Source organism: Crocuta crocuta, unplaced genomic scaffold, assembly GCF_008692635.1.
Source record: "Crocuta crocuta isolate KB4526 unplaced genomic scaffold, BGI_CrCroc_1.0 scaffold1161, whole genome shotgun sequence".
Classification (NCBI taxonomy): Eukaryota; Metazoa; Chordata; class Mammalia; order Carnivora; family Hyaenidae; genus Crocuta; species Crocuta crocuta.
The window spans coordinates 343023-361455 of record NW_027531894.1 but is presented as its reverse complement, the minus strand read 5'-3'; the positions used below and the strand labels follow the sequence as shown (position 1 = coordinate 361455).

Here is an 18433-nt window from a genome sequence, read left to right as displayed (position 1 = left end):
GGTGGCATGAACAGCACAGACAGGCTCCGCCAGTGCATGAATGTGAGGGGACAGTGTTTACAGGCCCTGCTCCTTGGACCCCGAGGCCTTTGGGCTGATACGCTGGGCCTTGTCAGGGGGAGGACCACTGCTCAGCTGCTGTCAGGCACAGGGCAGGGCAGTGGGCTTGGCCCTTAATGCTGCCAAGGGCATCTTGGGGCTGCAGCCTGAACAGCCCGTGCACTCCCGTTCCCGCAAGGCTGGCCGGCCTGGGAGGGGGGTGGGCAGCGTATTCCCAAGAGGCATAGTGGTGAGGTCCTCCTGCTAGGCGTGGGGCTTTTCACCAGCTAGAGAGAGGCAGCCAGCAGAGAGAACTTTTGGAAAGAAATCCTGGCTGGAAACCCCATGGCCTTAACTTCCTTGGACCCTGGGTGTATGTGTCGCTTTCCAGGGGAGGCCACTGAGGCACACAGACCCAGGGCTCAGCACCCCTCCCAAGGCCTCTGTCAGAGCCCAGCTGGCCACCCTCCCAGCCCTAAGCATGGCGGGGAGGATGTGTCTGGAACGTCCATGGGGGCTGATGGATAAGAGCAGTAGATCCATTGGCTGATTCCTTCAGTGGCTCGCTTAGAGCCTCTCTTCCGTACGTTGTGGACGCAGCGGGCAAGCATCCTGCCTGCGCAGAGCCCCACATTGTCTTGGGGTGAGGTGCTAACTCAACAGAACAAGTTATAAAACACAGAGGACCATAGAATGAGTCAGACTTACAAGGAAAGCAAACCCAGGAAGGGCAGGAGGGAATACCAAGGCAGGGATCAGTGAGGCCTCAACCCAAGTTAGAGACAAGTGGCCAGAACATTCTGGGCAGGCTTCTGGCTCTACCCCCAGAGATGGTTCTAGGGTCTGGGGTCAGGTCAGGCAACCTGCATCTTTAAGGAGCAATGCCTGGGGCACCTTGGTGGCTCAGTCTGTTAAGCATCCGACATTGGCTCAGGTCACGATCTCATGGTTCATGAGTTCAAGCCCCATATTCGGCTCTGCACTAACAGTTCAGAGCCTGCATCCTGCTTCAGAGTCTGTGTCTCCCTCTCTCTGCCTCCTCCCCGCCACCTGCTTGTATTCTGTTTCTCAAAAATAAGTAAATGTAAAAAAAAAAAAATTTTAAATAATAATGAGCAATGCCAGACAAAGCATGTGCAGGTGGTCCAGGGACACACTGAACAGCCTCCCGTGGGGCCTGGGGATGGGGGTACTCAGGAGGAACAGCATGCCAGGGAGCCCAGCCCACGAGGGACAGTCCATTGTGGCTGCCCTGGGAACCCCTTTTGGAAAGAGAATGGGGTCAGCAACAACCTGACTGTCTTCTCCATCAGCCAGTCTGGGGCTCCCATCAGGATGATCAAAAGGACCTGAGGGCCAGTCCCCCCACTGACAGCCCCACGCATCTCCACACCTTCTCACTTCTGGGCCCTGTGACCTCAGTCCTGCCTGCCTCGGATCCCCTGGGCACAGTGACCTGGCCAGGAGGCTCACCCACCTCCCTCCTGCAGGTGCTGCCTGGGCGCACATGCCGCCGCCTTGTCTGGATGTTTGACCCATGGTGGGAAAAGGCAGCTGCCTCCAGGTGAGGGGGCTCAGTGGGCACAGGGGTTGGGGGGGATGCCTGAGAGCCTAGCCCTGGGCCCCCATGCTTGGAGACCACTGATGGAGACGCACAGCAGCACAGGGCCTGAGGGAATGGCTTGCTGCTGGTCACAGCTGACAGAGCAAACATGACTTGGGGCCGATGGCACCCCCCAGGGTCCCACATCTCGCAGCCTGCATAGGACCTCCAATAGGGGGGCCCAGAGCCAGTACCCCTCTTTGGACCCTGGAGGATGGGCCAAAACACAAGAAGGTGACCTTCCCAGACCCCAGTGGGGTGTAAGCTAAGGCTGAGCGGGGGATGGGAGGGCACCATGAGGACCCCAGGCAGGGGGAAACTAAATGAGTAGAGCCCACCAGAGCCAGGCAGGGGAGCCCCACAGGGCCGGCTGTGCAGGGGTTTAGGCCAGGCTGCAGACCCGAGGGAGAGCAAAGGCTTAGTAGCTCTGCCCTCCACCCATTCCCCGCAGGTTGGATGTGAATGGCTCAGGCCTGGGACAAAGCCCAAGAGCCTTGGCCAAGCCCGGCCGCTGTCCGGGTGCGGGAGCTGAGCTGGCAAGGCCTGCACAACCCATGCCCTCAGAGCAAGGACCCGGGCAGCCACAGGGGCAGCCATGACGAGCGGCTGGTAGGGGAGCACCTGTCACCGGCCCGACTGGTAAGTGGCCGCAAGGGTCTGCGTGAGGCAGCAGTCGAGGTCTGATCCCGCCTGCCCGTGGCCCTCAGCCCTCCAGCCTCGCCTGGCTGACAGGCACCCTCAGCCCTGCTATGCGACACAGATGTGCCCCAGGCATTCAGGACCCCATAGAGAATGAATGAGCCGGGCAGGAATCCCACAGGTATTTGCCTAGTACCCACTGTGTGCGGCCTCCATGAACCATTCCATGACCCTGAGAAGCCCCTCGTTCAAGCAGCTGCCGTCCGTGTGGGAGGCAGGGTGGGAAGCCGTCCGAGTGCCCAGCACACGGAAGGCCCAGACCGCCAGGAGTGAATGAAAGCACAGGCACGGTAAGGGAGCCCTGGCATCCGAGTGCAGCTGGTTAAGTGGGGGCCGCTCCAGGGTCCCACCCACTGTATCCAGAGCCACTGGTGAAGGCTTTGTCCCACATCTGGGGTGGGGGTTTGCTGTCAGCCCCGCCCCCATCCTGAGGCCCACCGCGACATGGAGAGCCCTCCCGACTCCCGATTCCTGCGCAGCAACCCTTCCGGGCACCTCTGCACGTCACCCGCTGCTGGCCATGCTGAGGGGACAGACCCCACCAGCTGCAGGCACCTGTCCACACCCACCCTTGCATGGGGTAAGAGGGTGAAAGGCGCATGGGGAGGGGTCCCTTGGAGATGCCGGGGCGACATTCTCACCAATGTGCAGCACGAGGAAGCCTGGCTGCATGGGGCCCCCTCTGCCTTCCTGACCAACTCCAAGATCAGCTCAGGGGGAAGGGACTCGCTGCCAGGCCCCCACCCCACGCGCCATGCTGGCTCCTCCGGGCGTGCAGCCCTCCAGCCGCCCTGCAGGCCCCCGTCTTCCCAGTGCCTCTGTCCGGCATGGGGCACATCAGGACGGCCCTCCACCAGCCCCACAACAGCCCCTAACACCGCCCCAGGGCACAGAGATGGATTCACAGCTGCAGGCCACCTCTGTGCAGGCCAGCTCTGGGGTCCTATGTCCCTCCGTGCGGATGAGGTCTGGGTTCAGACACAGCAGGGGGGGGTGTTGGCGGGGCCAGTGTGCATGGAGGAGCTCGGGGTGGTGCTCCTGTCTCAGGCACGCCTAGGGCCCTGACAGCCTGACTCTCAGAGGGGACTTCGGGCACCTGTTGACCTGGCCACAGGGCTAGAGCGTCCTCTGCTGGACAGAGCGGCTGGCTGGCAGCAGAGGAGGGACAGGGAGGGCACAGAGCTCAGGGTGGTGCTGCCTGGCCAGGGAGTGCCAGGAACAGGGTGCAGGTAGGGCAGGACCCCCCCCCCCCAGGAGGACCTAGCCTCATCACCTACCGAGCACCACACACCAGGAGCAGGGCCCTGGGCAGGCCCACCGCAAGCACCCTCAGGGCCTGGAAGTGAGCTCATGCCGGCCAGAAGCCGAGGAGACAGGACAATGGCTCTGGGCCCGGTGGCTGCAGTCCGGGAGCGGCACACCCCCCACCCCACCCCCCGGCATCCGCAGAGTGGCAGACACTCCCGGTGCCCAGTGAAGTATCTGTGCTTCATTTCCTTTCGTTTTATGCTCATTCTCGGCTGACAATGCCCAACGGGGAGTATGTTTGCAGGAGTATGTATGGTTGCCGTGCCTTCCTCAGATGGCTGGTGGGACACCCCCAGAGGTCCCCGTGACCCAGAAGGCTTTGTACAGCCTGAGATCCCCACAATGTCAGGCCCAGGTGGGGTGCAAACAGTACCATGAAGCTGTCTCCTCAGACCCACAGGATGCCCACGTCAGACTGCTCCTGGGTGAATCTCGCTGACACTCAGGCGCCCATCAGCATTTCCCGACACCTTGGCGGGGGGGAGGGGGGGGTTCTGTAGCCCATGTGTCATCTATGGCCACGTAACGCTGACCATAAGTCTCCCAGACTCTGGCTCCAAAGACAGGTGTCCGTCCTGAGGCTGCCCTGATCCCAGCAGCACCGCGGGCTGCCCTGCTCACGGCCGACCCTGGGCTGAGCAGCAAGTGAACGCCAGGTGCACACTTGTGGGCTCCAGCCAAGCCCAGCGTGGACGAGGCCACCTGCTCTGGGGTCTGTGTTGTCACCAGCCAGGGAATGGATGCACCATTCTAATTCAGGCGAGGAGTGACAGGTGTGAGTGGTGGCCCACTCTCCACATTCGGAACCTGCACACTCCTGAGTCCCCGTGAACCCCTTCTCAGGCGAGTCCAGCATCTCAGGGGAAAGTGTTTGTATTGCACACATCCGAAGAAAGGCCTGTCCGTAAGACCCAGGCAAGCGTGAGGACCAGTGTGGCCCCCACAGCAAGTCTGCAGTGGGGGACACAACAGGCTAACTCTCCAGCCTCTCCCACTTGAGAAGGGGGGTCCCTGGTCTGGTGGCATTGACCCCCACCAAACAAACGTTTGGGTGCCCTGTGCTGGGAACACACTTTGATTGGAGATTGTTCTGTCCCTGGTGTGGCTTCTGTCCATCCTGAGACCTCCTTCTCCACCTGGCTCCTGGCTGGAGAAAGACACTGCTCTTGCAGACAGCCTCCGTGACCCCCCCGCCCTGGGCCACGGCAGCCTGGCCATCAGAGGCCCACGGCCCGTGTGCTGTGCCACACATACGAGTCCAGCCGACGCCAGGACTGAAAGCCATACTCACGATTGTGTCTGGACACGTTCCTCTCTACAGACTCCATCACTGCGAGCTGGGGCCTCTCCTGTGGGCGCGGAGCAAGCCGGCCTCGTCCCTGAGACTGACTCCTAACTGCAAGCCCTTCTCAGCTTTTTTTTTCTCTTGTGGATTGGAATTGAGCGACAGTTTTCTTTTTCAGACCCACAGGCTCCAAACCTCCCTTCCCTCCGAGCAGCCTTATCCAGTGCACTGAGCGGGGCCGCTCATGCTGCCCACCTCATGCTGGGACCTCTCCACTCAACGTGACAAGCTCCTCGTGCACATTTTCTGCCATCCAGCCTACTGCAGGAGACTGTCTCGCATGACATGGGCACCCACTTTTTCACACCCCAACCAGGTCCCCAGCCAGTTACATTCTTTAGCTGCTTTGCTGTGGGAACTATCGGAACGGCACCTAGCTCCCGAGTTCTGTGTGCGGCGGCTGTGGCTGCCATGCTCCATGACAGACAGCACCCAGTCTCGTGGCTTATGGTCCGAGCACGCTCATCCGCAGGTCTGAGGGGGCTAGAGCTCAGCCATGCTCAGCAGACTCGGAGCCGAGTTCCGACATGCTGGGTCTGTTCCACGGGTCTCGTTTAGACACTGGCACTCTCAGGGCAGGCCCTTGTCTGCAAGTAGCCCCACAGCCAAAGCCATCCATGGCCAAGGTCAACACAGATGAGGCATGGAAATGTCTGCCACCTGTCCCAGCCCCACAGCCAAAGGCAGAGATGGGGAACTGTCCAGGCCTCCAGGCTGACTCTTCATCGATTTTTGCAGCGGGCCCTGGCCCAGGTAGATGACCTTCAACTGGTGAACATGCTGGAGATGTGCATCAGCACCCGTGAGAGCAGCCTGGGGAACTTTGGTGAGAGCCCCTCCCTGTCCACACCCCACCATGGCAAAGTCAGGCTGTGGGGCTGGCAAAGTCAGACTTCTTCTTGAGGGTCTATTCGCTGGAGGGCTCTCCTCCAGGCTTCGGTCTTTGGACCACTGTACTCCACGGGCCTGCCCTGCACCCCACGGGCCCACGCTGTACCCCACAGGCCAACTCTGCGTCCCTCTTTCCAGGGATCAGGGACTGTCTTGCAGGGTCAATGCCCTGTTCTTGGAAGGAGACTAGCTCAGGACCCTTTCCGGGGGGGGGGGCTGGGGGTACACAGGGGCCCTGGCTAGGGAGGGTCCTGTGCTCTGGAACACAGAGCTGCAGGTTGATGGGGGTTATGGTGTGGGGTGCCTGAGGCTGACCTGGGATGTGACTCAGGGTTGGGACCCAAGCTGTGGCGGCACCCCCACACCAGTGGGGCACCCCTCCTCCAAGTGGACTCCTGGAGTCCAGCAGCCACGTGGCCTTCCGGGCGGGCCAGTCCACTCAGGCGCACCTTCTCCCCCTGCCCCACGTGAAGCACGCGGCCCTGAGGTTGCCTCCAGGACTCAGAGCAGCCATCGATCGGCAGGGGCCAGGGGGCACCGATGTCTCTGGCGGGTGCAGAGAGGTGAGTGAGGGGGTAAGGCTTAGTCTCCGACCTCTCGCTCCTGTGGCCCCCAGGGGTGCACCTGCCCAACCTCAGCCAGCTGAAGCTGAATGGCAGCTGCCTGGGCTCCGTGAGGTGAGTCCTGCCCTGGGGTCACGGCCGAGGGAGGGTCCCCACCCAGAGCCCCCTGGCGTCCTACTGTCTCCATGTCCTCGGAGGGCCCTGACACCTGCCCTTCCAGCCTGACTCTGGGACATGCGGTGCATGTCACCCACCCCCGGTTTGTTGGAGGCACCTGCTGAGAGTGACGGATGCCACCCAGAGCCTGTCGTCAGTGTCAGGCTGGTCACACCAGGTCTCCAAGGACGCACCACGGGGCACTCGGAAGATGCTCCCCACCTTTGACAGAGTCCCCAAGTGGCGCGGGGTCTCTGGTGGGTGCCCCAATACCACCCAAGCCTTCAGGGCCTCAGGCGCCCCCGCAGCAGGGCACGTAAAGCATAAGGGCACGTGAATCATCAACTTAAAAGACAAAATTCAAAACTAAGGACAGATTAATGCCCTTTGTCTACATCACTGGCTGGAAAGAACAAAACTGAAGTAATAGCAAACTATTCTGGGTGGTCGAGCAGAATGGGCTTCACAAAAACACTGCTGATGTAACGTAGCCGGGGCCAGCCGGCAGGGGGGTGGGCTTCCAGCCAAAACTCTAGAAAACTATCCAGATGCTTGAAATGGGCTCTCAGCGCCCAGTCATGTCTAGGTGAGTCCGGAAAGGTATTTATTAGGCAACCTCCTTTAAATGCTTTCTTGATTTTCCTTATTTATACTGTTATTTATCAAATAAACATCCAAAAGAACTTAAGAAAACACTTGAAGATCTGGACATGGAAGCGAAGAACATTGGAAGACGACCTGGCGCTCAGGGCGCAGCCCCGAGGACGAGAGCAGAGAAGGGGCCCCGGAGCACAGGGCCACCTGTCTGCAGCGAGGGCTGGAAAATGGGGCTTCAGGAATGTGCCTTGAAGGTGCAGCTAAGCAGGGTGCTGACAGAGATACCAATGCTTTCTTTAGCTTAACCAACACAAAAAATCCTATTTACTTCTTCATTGTCAAGGCTTCAAATTAGCTCAACAAATAGTCAGGTATATAAAACTCATATAAAATAAAGGAGGAAAACTATAAAGAGAAGTGGAAGGTAGTATAACAGCAAGAAACATGATACATCATTTGTAGCAAAACAAAACAATTCAATTCCAAGGAAAAAAAATTCCAAGAACAATTAGATCATAAATTGCAAGAAAACATGTTCTGTCCCTTGATAATGATAGTGACAAATGTAGCAAGTCTTTAAGTTTTCTGTTACTGAATCCTGAAACTTGGCCACGTGATGTTTGTGAATCTCCATGGCTGAAAGTGAACCAGTTTGTAAAAGGAAACTAATTAAGTGAGACAGTTTAGTAAACTTGTTGCAGACTTGGCTGATAACAGCGATGTTATAGGTCAAGGGGCACCCAGCCGGCTCAGTCGGAGGAGCGTGCGGCCCTTGGTCTGGAGTCGTGAGTTCGAGCCCCACATTGGGTGTAGAAGATCTCAGGCGGTATCTTAAGGGATGGAAAATAATTTTGATGTAATGTCTGTCAGTTCATCAGCTGAGCGAGAATTCAGCCGAAACATCGCAGGCGTGAAGGCGGATGTTCTCGACTTCTAGGCTTTATACGGGCCGAGCGTGGCTTAGACTCTTCGAGGTCCCTCGGCCAGCCTCCCCCCGCTGACCTCGCCCATGGTGGCCTTCGCATAAACAGAAACCCTGCGTTCTCGCCTTTTACTTCTAGTCTTTAATCCAACCTACCTGTGAGGTCACCTTCAATGGTGGCATGAGATTGGGACCCCATTTTAATTCATGCCATACAGTGGGTCCATTTTCCCAGCAACCCTCCACCTCCCTACAGACCACTGTGCCATTTGTCAGGTCCCCGTGCAGATGCACATATGGGAGCCCTCGGCGGCGTCTCTCTGTCTGTCCGTCTGTCCTGCACCAGTGCCGTGCTGTCTGTATTCCCAGGGCTGTGTGTTACTTTGCCTGTGTCTGACACCCTCATCGTCATCTTCCTTTTCCTAAAATGACCTGGCTGCTCCTGAATGCTTCTTGTACTTGAAGTTTACGGTCTGTTTGTTGGGTCACACACACTACTCTTTCTGGAATTCTATTTTTGCAATGAGGAAAGATTTGCATGCTACTTTGGGTTTATTTGTTAACTTATACACGTTCATGAATATGATACAGCTCTCCATTCGTGTGTTCCTTTATAGTTTTCATAGAGTCTTTTAACTTCCCCTATGAAATTCCCCACTGCTGCTTGGAACAGGGCAGGACATCAGCCTCCCTGAAACCAGAGCTAAATTAATGCCCACGTAGTTATAGGAGAAACATGAATGGCCTTCTGTTTCTCTTGTATTTTCTGGCTGATTACCATAAACGTGGAGAAACAAGGACACTGATCTAGAATCGATTATTCCCGTCAGTACAGCCCCCCTGGGTTTCATGTGTGGGTCTTGCATCTGCTGACATTGTGCCTTGATTTTCTAAGTAGCAATACTGCCAGGCTCTCCTCTTAATTCCAGTAATTTGTGAATTCACTTGAGGTTTCTGTACTGATGATGTGACGGTCAGCAGCTTGTGCGCCTTGGCTTCCACTTGCAGCCCACACGCTTCTCTGTCTCACCCTACAGGCCGCGGGCCGGCCGCCCAGTGCGACCTTAAGTACCAGCAAGGGCGGCATCTGTCTGAATGCGTGTGTGTCTACGCATCTGTCCACACGATCGATCGTGAAATGGTGTTTCTGGCCTCCATCGGCGGATGTTGCAGGGGCACTAATTCTTCCCCGCGTTCCTGCAGTAGGGACACTGGGTCACCCGAGTTAACATCATTGTGACTTTAAATTCCATTTGCTTGGCGGTGCTCATGTCCGTGCTCACGAGGGCCAGACTTTCAGCTGCCCTGTGCGTCTGTGGTCCCGGGATCAGGGGTTGATGCCCAGATTGCCTCCTGTGTTTATTGCGCTTTTCGACTGCTCTATTTTTTAAACTTCTTGTATGAGAAATTGTTGTGGAAGATAGACATTGTCTACTCCGTGGTGGCTAATTAGANCACAGACCGAAACAGGCTCCAGGCTCTGAGCTGGCAGTTAGCACAGAGCCCGACGCGGGGCTCGAACCCACGAACCGCGAGATCATGACCCGAGCGAAAGTCGGACGCTTAACCGACTAAGCCACCCAGGCGCCCCTAGAACTTACTTTTAAAACCAGTAGGGGCACCTGGGTGGCTCTGTCGGTTGAGTGTCCGACTCTTAGTTTTGACCCTGATCATGATCCCAGGGTCATGGGATCCCGCCCCACATGGGGCTCCACACTGACTGCACAGAGCCTGCTTGGCTTTGTCTCTCTGTCTCTGTCTCTGTCTCTGTCTCTGTCTGTCTCCCCCTCTCCCTCTGCCCCTCCCCTGTTTGTGCTCTCTCTCTCTCTCAAAACAAATAAATAAACATTTCACAATTAATTAATTAAAGTGAGTCCAGATCTGAGGACTGTGAGGCTTGCGGGGATGACAATCACCACTTAATTTCTTTGATCAAGTTTTCTATTTCTTTCGGTGCCAGCTTTATCTAGGCTTTCAAAAATGTTGGTATATATTTTGTTTATAGTACCTTCTATTTTTTTCAGTTGCTGCTCTGGCTATAATTATTCCTGTATTAAAATGCTGTATATTTATTTGCATTGTCTCCTTATCTTTGCTTTGCTGACGTTGTCCGTTAACTTTTTGCAGAGTTGGCTCTGGCTCTGTTAGTTTTCTCTACAGTTTGTCTGGTTATTACTGGCTCCATCCTCATCTTTATTGTGTCTTTACTTCTTGTTCTTTTTGTAATTTGCTGCTGTTCTCTTTCTAGTTCCTCGAGCTAAGTGCTTCGCTCTGTTGTTATCCTTCTAGTTTTTTGAGAAATACGTTTGGCGACATAAATTTCTCTCCCCGCACAGCTTTAGGAAGGGTTCCACAAATTCCACATGCTTTGCTTTTTGTCATTAGTTCTAAGTTTTTGGTAATTTTCCTATCTAATGTGAGATGAGGCAAAATCTGCTAGTTATTCCCCAATCTTTATTCTTCTATAACAGTGGAACTCCCCGTTTTCAGCTGGGCACACAGCCGCCTCGTCTGCCCCCCAGCCGGCTCTGGCCGTGTGCCTCGAGTCTGAACCACAGGTCACACGCAGCAAGGTGTGTACAGACTCTGAAAGCAAACGGAACGGAACAATAATACCATCTCAGAAATGAAGACGAGCCCCAAGGAGACGCTGCAGGAAACCCAATACAAGAAATTGCACGGGAGAACAGACTGATTGAAAGGAGCACAATTCATTGTCCGTGAACGGAGTCTGGACGGACCGCAGGGACGGAGGGCAGATAGAGGGTCTGCCGTGCCCAGAACTATAATCGCTTCAGAAGGAAAGTGGAATAATAGAACGGAACAAATATTTAAAGATTAAAGAAAACTTGTGAGACACAAAAGAAGGCTTTCAACCACACCTTGAAAGAAAAACTCGAAGGTGACCAGCCAACGCTGAAACACACCCTAGTGAAGTTACTGGACGCGAAGATGAGATGTGCAGGTGGCCACGGAAAGGCACCACCTCTTCCTTTAAGATGAACAGAAACGGGGTTTTCCTCGGACTTCTCCACAGAAACACGCAAGCCCAGGAGACAGGGTGATGCCCACATGCCCAGTGGAAGGAAGGCAGGACCGAGAATCCCATGCCCAGCCACTGCTTCTGAATGAATGAGTTACAGATCAAGGAAAACAGTTTGATTAGCCCCTCTCAAAGAAATCACCAGACACAAACTTCAGCCAACTAAGAGACGATGGGAAAACCCACTGGCCGCCATGGACTGGCGGTAAACGTGGAAGCCCCGTAACGGGGGGACAAAGCAGAGCAAAGCCTTGGCGCCCAGGTGAAGCCGTGCGTCAGACATCACCACGGGGGGTGGCGGGCGTGTGCCCTGGAAGGTCTGAGGCAGAAAAGCCATCAGGTGTCACCGGGCTGGGAGGAGACACGGGCATAGAGCAGATAAGCAGGGGGAAGGGCAGACGCCAAGTCCGAGGTGAGAAAATGCAGGGGCGCCACTTTAAGGAGCATGGGAGTCATGCTGCAGCGACGGGTCCCCACCCTCACCCCCGGCCCAGCAGGGAAGCCCCCCACATCAGGGCCCCCAGCAGCTCAGTTCTTTCAAGCAGCATTTCAGACCCTTGCTCCCAATTTAAATGCCCAGAAGCTATTCACGGTATAATTGGGAATATTGGGGGGCGCCTGGGTGGCTTAGTCGGTTAAGCGTCGACTTTCGCTCGGATCATGATCTCGCGGTTCGTGGGTTCGAGCCCCGCGTCGGGCTCTGTGCTGACTGCCAGCTCAGAGCCTGGAGCCTGTTTCAGTCTGTGACTCCCTCTCTCTCTGACCCTCCCCTGCTCACGCTGTCGCTCTCTCCTAGAAATAAATAAAAAAAATTTAAAAAAAGAAAAAGAAAAGAGAAAGAGTCACTTTAAAAAAAATAATTGGGAATATTGGGGTACCTGCAGCATGAAAGGAAAGGTCAAAACGAAGGCTCCCTGGAAACTGGGCCACACGGGGAGGAGGCTACAACCTCCAGACCTCACCAAGTATTGCAGGAGACACAGAAGATGTGACCTCTTGGCATCTTCAAAACAAGAATATCATGCTGTGAACAAAGACCAGAGAACAATGAAGGCCACGTAGGAATGAGACATATGGCCACCAACATAAAAACGTTAGTAACAACGTTGGAAAATGAGGACATTTCCCCGAAAGCAGAACCTGAGGCAAAGAGATGGAAACCGGGAGAGGAGCTAAGAAGACGAGGGCCATTCTCAGACAAGCAGCGCAGGAGTGGCAGAGCTCCGGTGTGAGGGCAGGGAACACAGACAGAATAGACAAGAAATGCCGTCAGGAACCTCCCAGAACCCAGCTGAAAGGATACGCCCTGTCGGGGGGCGCCTGCAGGCAGCAGTGGTTGCCAGAGGGTTCTAAGGTCTTCTACGTGGAGGTACACTGGCCTGCCTGTGTGCAGGGGAGCGGCGGCAGAGCGGGGTGCTAGGCCAAGCCCAGGGCAGGGGCTGGGGGAGGTCTCCCGGGCACGGCTGGCTGGCAGAAGGGCTGCAACCTGGGGAAGCCATCCACAAGAGAGGCCAAACAAGGAGAGTGGGGGTGATCCCAGTGAGGAAGGGAACCCACTGCAGCAGGCAGTAGGCGCGGCTCAGCGAAGTCATCCGGCGACAGGGCGGCTCCTCTCCGCCGGGCCCAGGCCCTCCAGGGCCGGGAGAAGGTGGGCTCTGCCGGTGCCCGAGACCACGGGGCTGCAGCAGGGGTGGAAGGCGGGGAGGCAGGGGGCTCCGGGACCCCGTCCGCAACCTGGAGGCCGCCACGCACAAGCCGCGGGTGACGGGCAGCGCTGTGGCCGGAGACAGCCACGTGTGGGTGGCGGATGGGCTCGCGGCATGGCACAGGGCCTTCGTGGCACAGCTGTGGGCCTCCAGCCCGGGACAGCGCTGACCAGCCACCCCTGCCCTCTCCAGGGACCTGGGCACCTCCCTGGGCCACCTGCAGGTGCTGTGGCTGGCGCGCTGCGGCCTCACTGACCTGGATGGCATTGGCTGCTTCCCGGCCCTGAAGGTGGGTCTGCGGTGCCCTGGGCTGGGGAGAGGGGCCCGGCCAAGCCCTGGCTGAGCGCCCTGCTGCCCCAGGAGCTCTACGCCTCCTACAACGACGTCTCCGACCTGAGCCCACTGTGCCTGCTGGAGCAGCTGGAGGTGCTGGACCTGGAGGCCAACAGCGTGGACGACCGGGGGCAGCTGCGCTACCTGCAGCTCTGCCCCAGGCTGGCCACGCTCACCCTGGAGGGCAACCCGGTGTGCCTGCGGCCGGGGCCCGGCGCCTCCAGCAAGGTGCGTGCAGTGCGGTGCGCCCCCAGGCAGCTCATCCACGGGGCGGGGAGACGCTCTGTGGCCCTCCCATGGCCCCAGGGGCCTCTCTGCCCCCCGAACGCGGGTCACGCCCAGCCCGGGCGGCAGGGTCATCCCCGGGGAACACCCCACCTGCACCCTGTGACTCGTTCACCAGGAGCTCGTTCTCTTGTATCGCTGGAGACCTTCTAGGCCAGGACCAGACGCCACAGGGCCACATGCACACACGCCACACCCCCCAGCCCACGCATGTACCCCTGCGGTGTCCGTGCACACACCCCGTGGGACCACACGTGTCCAGTACAGCCTGCACGTAGAATCATGCACACTCACACACACACAGCCCCACGCAGGCCCAGTCCAGAGCTCCCTTCACCACCCCCCCCCCGCAGGCCTGTGCACACCCCACACAGCTGCCCACACCCCAGCACTGCCCATGCCTGGAGCGCACTCTTCCTGCCCTGCCAGCCTCCACTGGGTGGTGCCCAACTAGGCCACAGCTCTGGGCTCAGGGCAGCTCCACAGGCCAGAGGACACCACTGGACCTTGGCTGTGAGCCCAGAGAGCGAGTTGACATGCAGGGGAGACCAGAGGTCCCCTCAGTCCCTGGTGGCCAAGAGTGACCCAGGCCAGCACTGGCACGAGGGTCTGGAGGAAGCAGCCACGGGAGAGCCCGCTGGGCCCAGACCTGCCACGCCCTCCACGCTGCAGGTGCCCCCGGGCTACAACTATCGGGCCGAGGTGAGGACACTCATCCCCCAGCTGCAGGTCCTGGACGACGTGCCAGCCACACGCACCAGCGTGCCAGCCCCCCAGAAGCTGGACCAGGACTGGCTCCTGGTGAAGGAGGCCATCAAGGAGGGCAGTGTCTCGGACAGCCTGTTCCCTGGGCTGGGTATGGCGGCCCCTCACCTGCCCTCTGGCAAGGGCTGCCCCACCCAGCCTGGGGCTTGAGCCCCAGAAGAGGCTGCCCCCCCCTGCTGCCCCCAGGAAGAGAGCCCTGTACCCTCAGCACCCCCGCAGGCCTTTCAGAGATAAACAGCCACATTTCACAACCCTTCTCAGCCCTGACCTTTTGTCCCCAGAGCTCTGCATTGCTGCCCCCAGGCCAGGATAACCTCCCTGTGAGCAGCACCTGGTGCGGCATGGGCCCCCAGACACAGACACATGCCGGGTGGCGGGGCCCTGGTTTGTGGACAGTCTCAGGGGGGCTCATGGGGTGGCCGGCTGGCGTGTGCTTCCATGACCTCTGATTTTGTCCCTCGGGTAGATCATCCCCACGGAGCTCCCGTTCCGAGATTCGGCTCCCAGCTCTCCTTGCCTGAGACCCAGCCACGGGCCCCCAGGCCATGGCCCCTCTCGCTGCTGGTCACTGGGGGTCCCCTGCCTGGAGGTTTGCTTCCCAAGGACCCAGCTCCACAGGATGACACCAGTAGCCTCACCCACGGTAACTAAGCCACCTCTGCACAAAGCTCACGCTGGAGCCCCTCAGCCCCAAGCAGACCAGCCACCCCCTCTTCCTCAGGTGCCAGCCAAGTCCTCTGTGGAAACCCCACCAAAGGCCTGCGGGAGCGTCGACACCAGTGCCAGGTGTGCCTTGTCTACGACCGCAGGGGGCTGGTGTGCTGCCCTGGCAGTGCCCCGGCCCACAGTCACTGCTGGCCAGAGGCCCCAGCCCCCCCCAACACCTTCCACAGCCAGACGAGTCCTGCCTTCAGGGTTCCCCCACCAGCCCCCTCGAAGGCTGTGCCTCCAGACCAGCCCCTTCTCTCCTCAGGCCTGGACAGCTCCGGAGCCGCTGGCCTCATGCGAGGACCCGGCCGCCAGCACCTCCCCAGGGCCTGACCCTGCGGACAGCAGTGACCTCCTGGCCTTGGCTAGGCTCCAGGCCTGGAGGGAGCCGCACCTTCGGTGGGTGCCTCTCCTGGCCCCCGGCCCCAGCTCTACAAGTCCTGGTTTGGTGGGAGGTCATGGCTGGGGGCTGCCTTGGCACCCAGGACGGCTGGAGGAGCCGGCCATGGGAGCCTGAGGCTGGGGGACCATCCCAGGGCACACACTCATTTGGGAATGGCCCTAAGGGCAGGGCTGCACCCCCTTCCCCCTCTAGTTCCCTCCCCAGTAGGTACCTGGAGTCCCAGCAGGAAGGTGCCACGGCCCCCTGGGGCCTACAGCGGGGCCCTGAAGAGCAAGGGGACAAGTCGAGGCCCAGGACTCCCTCCAGCCCCCTAGGCCTGGTCCCAGGTACTCGGAGTGACCCCACTCACCGCCCCAAACTAGCACGCATCAGCTTGGGTCCCCTTCCCCAGCTGGGCTCTGAGAGGGGCTCCGATGGGGTGGTCCTCTCCTGATGGTGGGGGGCTTACAGTCAAAGGGTTCCAATCCCAAGCCCTCCTCCCCTGAGCCCAGGGGATAATGCTGCCCCAGGGACTGGCCAGGACAGGCCCACTGGGCAGGGGCAGAGCACAGGCCAATGGAGGGGCGAGGCCACCAGATGGGCCAGGAGACTGAGGCGGGGGGGCGTTGCCCTTACCCTGCACACAGGGCCTGTGCTGGGCCCAGAACCTGCAACAAACACAGGAGGGCTGTAGCGACTCTCGCGCACCAGGGCCCAGGGGGGCTTCCTGGAGGAGAGGTCTGAAGGGCCGGGTGAACTGAGGGGGCCAGCCTGGGAAGGGGGCATTGTAAGCAGGGGCAGCTTAAAGGTTGGCTGAAAGACCGTCCTGTGGGTTGGGGAGTCAAAAGGGCCAGGGTGGAGGTGGCACAGGAGAGACAAAGCCTCTGCCCTTCCCTGCGTGGGCTTGTGCCTGGGGANAACAGTGAGGACTCAGGGACAGAGGGGTACCCGGGCCTCCCACTCCAGGCCACATCCAGGGAGGCACTCGGTCGTCGTGGCCACCCTGCCCAGTCTGCCCTGAGGCAGCGAGTGCCAGGGCATCACTCTACAGCAGACGACTAGGCACTGGCCCAGGGCCACTCTTGGTGATGCGACGTAGTGACCTAAAGCCAGAGCCCAGGCTTTGTGGCCTCTGCAGGCCCAGAAGTGGGTGTGGCCCCAGCACAGTCAGAAGTCAGGGGGCTGCAGAGCCACAGCCTCCCCGGGGAGCTTGGGAAGTGGAGGAGAAGGGATGTCGCCCTGAGGGGTTGATGGGCTGGGGGAGGAGCCTCAGGGGACACAGCCACCTTGCTGTGGTGACCCCTGCCCCACCTAGTGATCCCTGTGCGGCCCCTTGTCTGACAAGTTCTCTTTCTTTGTTTTCCAGAGCCTTCTAGGACCTCGGGCTGTAACCTGATCCCTTCTCCCCCTAAGTTCCCCATGCCATCGGATTCCAGCAACAGCTCCTGGGGGTCCACAGACTTGCAGTTCAGGAGGCGTAGGCTCAGAGGCCTAGGCAGCTTGAGGCCTGGCCTGGGTCAGGGGCCTGGCCTGGGTCAGGGGCTAGCTGCGGTGACAGCTCTGAGAACCCTGGAGATGACCTCGGGCCCAAACCCTCGAGCCCAAGGATGTCCAGGCCCAAAGCCAGCCCCAGAGCCAGCAGCCGGACCCCCAGGCCTCCGGTGCATGCCGCACCTGAACCCTATCACTCCAGCCCAATCCCACCCCTAGTGTAAACCCCCACCCACTGCCAAGCTGGCCTGGACTGTGGGTCAAGGAGCCCCGGGTGGTGGTGGGAGCCCCATGTGAACTCTGGCCTTATGGAACCCAGAGCATCTTGAGGAGTGTGTTGGGGGGTGGGAAATAGGCTTGACATAAGAGGGACCCTTCTTGGTGGAGGGGAGTGGGGGGGTGGGGGTTCCCGGGGTGGGCACAAGGAAGAGCCCAGGATAGAGGAGCCCAGTTCCCCAAGGCTGGTCGCACTGCCCACCCCTTCCATGGGGCCTGGCCTTCCCAGGAGGACTGCTCGGAGCCGTGGGCCCAGGCTGAGGTGGCCGGAGTGCAGCCAGCACCCCCCAACCCTGGGGGCTTTGTGCGGGTCCTTGCCCACGCAGGGACCGGGCAGCCAGTGCCCCTCCCTTGAGGCAGGGCACCCCGAAACCAAGCGAATCCTTTTACGGACTCTCAGGTGTACATAAATGCGGTTTACTTCGTAGGCGACGTTGGTTCAATAAATTGTGCAGATGGCACTGCTGGCCTCCCACGACTTTCTCCCAGCGCGGCCCCTCCGCCCCTACACCCGAGCGTTCGGTTCCGCGGTGANGGGGTGCTTGCTGGTGCTCCGGGGCCGCAAGAGGCCCTGCGTCCTGGGGGGCAGGAGAGTCTGAGGCCCGGAGCCGCCCCGGGAAGGGCAGTCCGGGAAGGGCAGCGACCTGGGGAGGCGGGGAGGCGGGGGTGGTGCTGCAGGGCACGCGGCGTGGAGCGCTCTTGAATTCTTGGGGGGCAGGCCTGGCCGGGGCGGGACCTGGGGAGGCAGGTGCGGGTCCTGCACGGGAACCAGTGTGGAGAGCAGCCCCCGAGGGGACTGGACCTGAGGCAAGGGAATGGTCCTTAGCAGGGAGTCTGGGGGGAAGGTTTTTGCGGGGCTGGGGCCTGGGAGGGATTGGAGAGAGGGACCCGCAGTGCCCACCCGGGCCTCCAGCGTCTGGCTTGGGCCCCCCACACCCTGCCAGCGCGCGTGTGTTGAGGCCGGCGCCTCTGCTCCCAGGGATCGGCCCCAAGCCCAGCCTCGGAGAGCGGGAAGCGGTCTATGGACAAGTCGGTGTTGTCAGTGAAGATCCTCGAGACGGGGGTCACGCAGTGGCGGGCTGGGTGCTCGCTCAGGACCTGCGGGGCCAGCCGGGAGGGGCACAGCGGTCACCCCCAGCCAGCCGGGCTCTCCACCCACCACATCCCTGGCTAAGACGAGCCCTGACCTCGCCTTTGGGGTTCAGGAGGAGAGTCACACATCCCTGGCTGGAGTGGAAGTAGACAGGCTCTCGGCCCATGGATGAAGGTGACTGCTTCTTGGTGCTGCCAGGCCCCTCTCCCCAAACCTGGTGGACACTGC

The 18433-nt window shown here is 59.4% G+C and overlaps 2 protein-coding genes across 6 annotated transcripts in view; one reads left to right on the top strand and one right to left on the bottom strand.

The window, feature by feature from the left end:
• LRRC56 (leucine rich repeat containing 56) overlaps positions 1 to 17203 on the top strand; it is a 17982-nt gene extending 779 nt beyond the window's left edge. Inside the window, 13 exon segments of the mRNA XM_077773370.1 lie at positions 1530 to 1603; positions 2094 to 2281; positions 5733 to 5820; positions 6502 to 6562; positions 13065 to 13161; positions 13233 to 13433; positions 14163 to 14346; positions 14722 to 14898; positions 14977 to 15041; positions 15229 to 15362; positions 15559 to 15692; positions 16712 to 16996; positions 16999 to 17203. Coding sequence (XP_077629496.1) covers positions 2105 to 2281; positions 5733 to 5820; positions 6502 to 6562; positions 13065 to 13161; positions 13233 to 13433; positions 14163 to 14346; positions 14722 to 14898; positions 14977 to 15041; positions 15229 to 15362; positions 15559 to 15692; positions 16712 to 16996; positions 16999 to 17060 — 1665 coding nt within the window. The 5' untranslated portion in view covers positions 1530 to 1603; positions 2094 to 2104 and the 3' untranslated portion in view covers positions 17061 to 17203.
• A 450-nt stretch (positions 17204 to 17653) lies between these two features.
• The window catches only part of LMNTD2 (lamin tail domain containing 2), a 6612-nt gene continuing 5832 nt past the window's right edge, over positions 17654 to 18433 (bottom strand). For 4 of the 5 annotated variants that reach the window (XM_077773363.1, XM_077773362.1, XM_077773361.1 and 1 more), the window contains 2 exons: positions 18300 to 18419; positions 17654 to 18210 (listed from right to left, as the gene is read on the bottom strand). In XM_077773363.1, coding sequence (XP_077629489.1) covers positions 17935 to 18210; positions 18300 to 18419 — 396 coding nt within the window. In that variant the 3' untranslated portion in view covers positions 17654 to 17934. The remainder of the gene's footprint in view (positions 18211 to 18299; positions 18420 to 18433) is intronic. The other variant, XM_077773364.1, reaches the window with a different exon arrangement.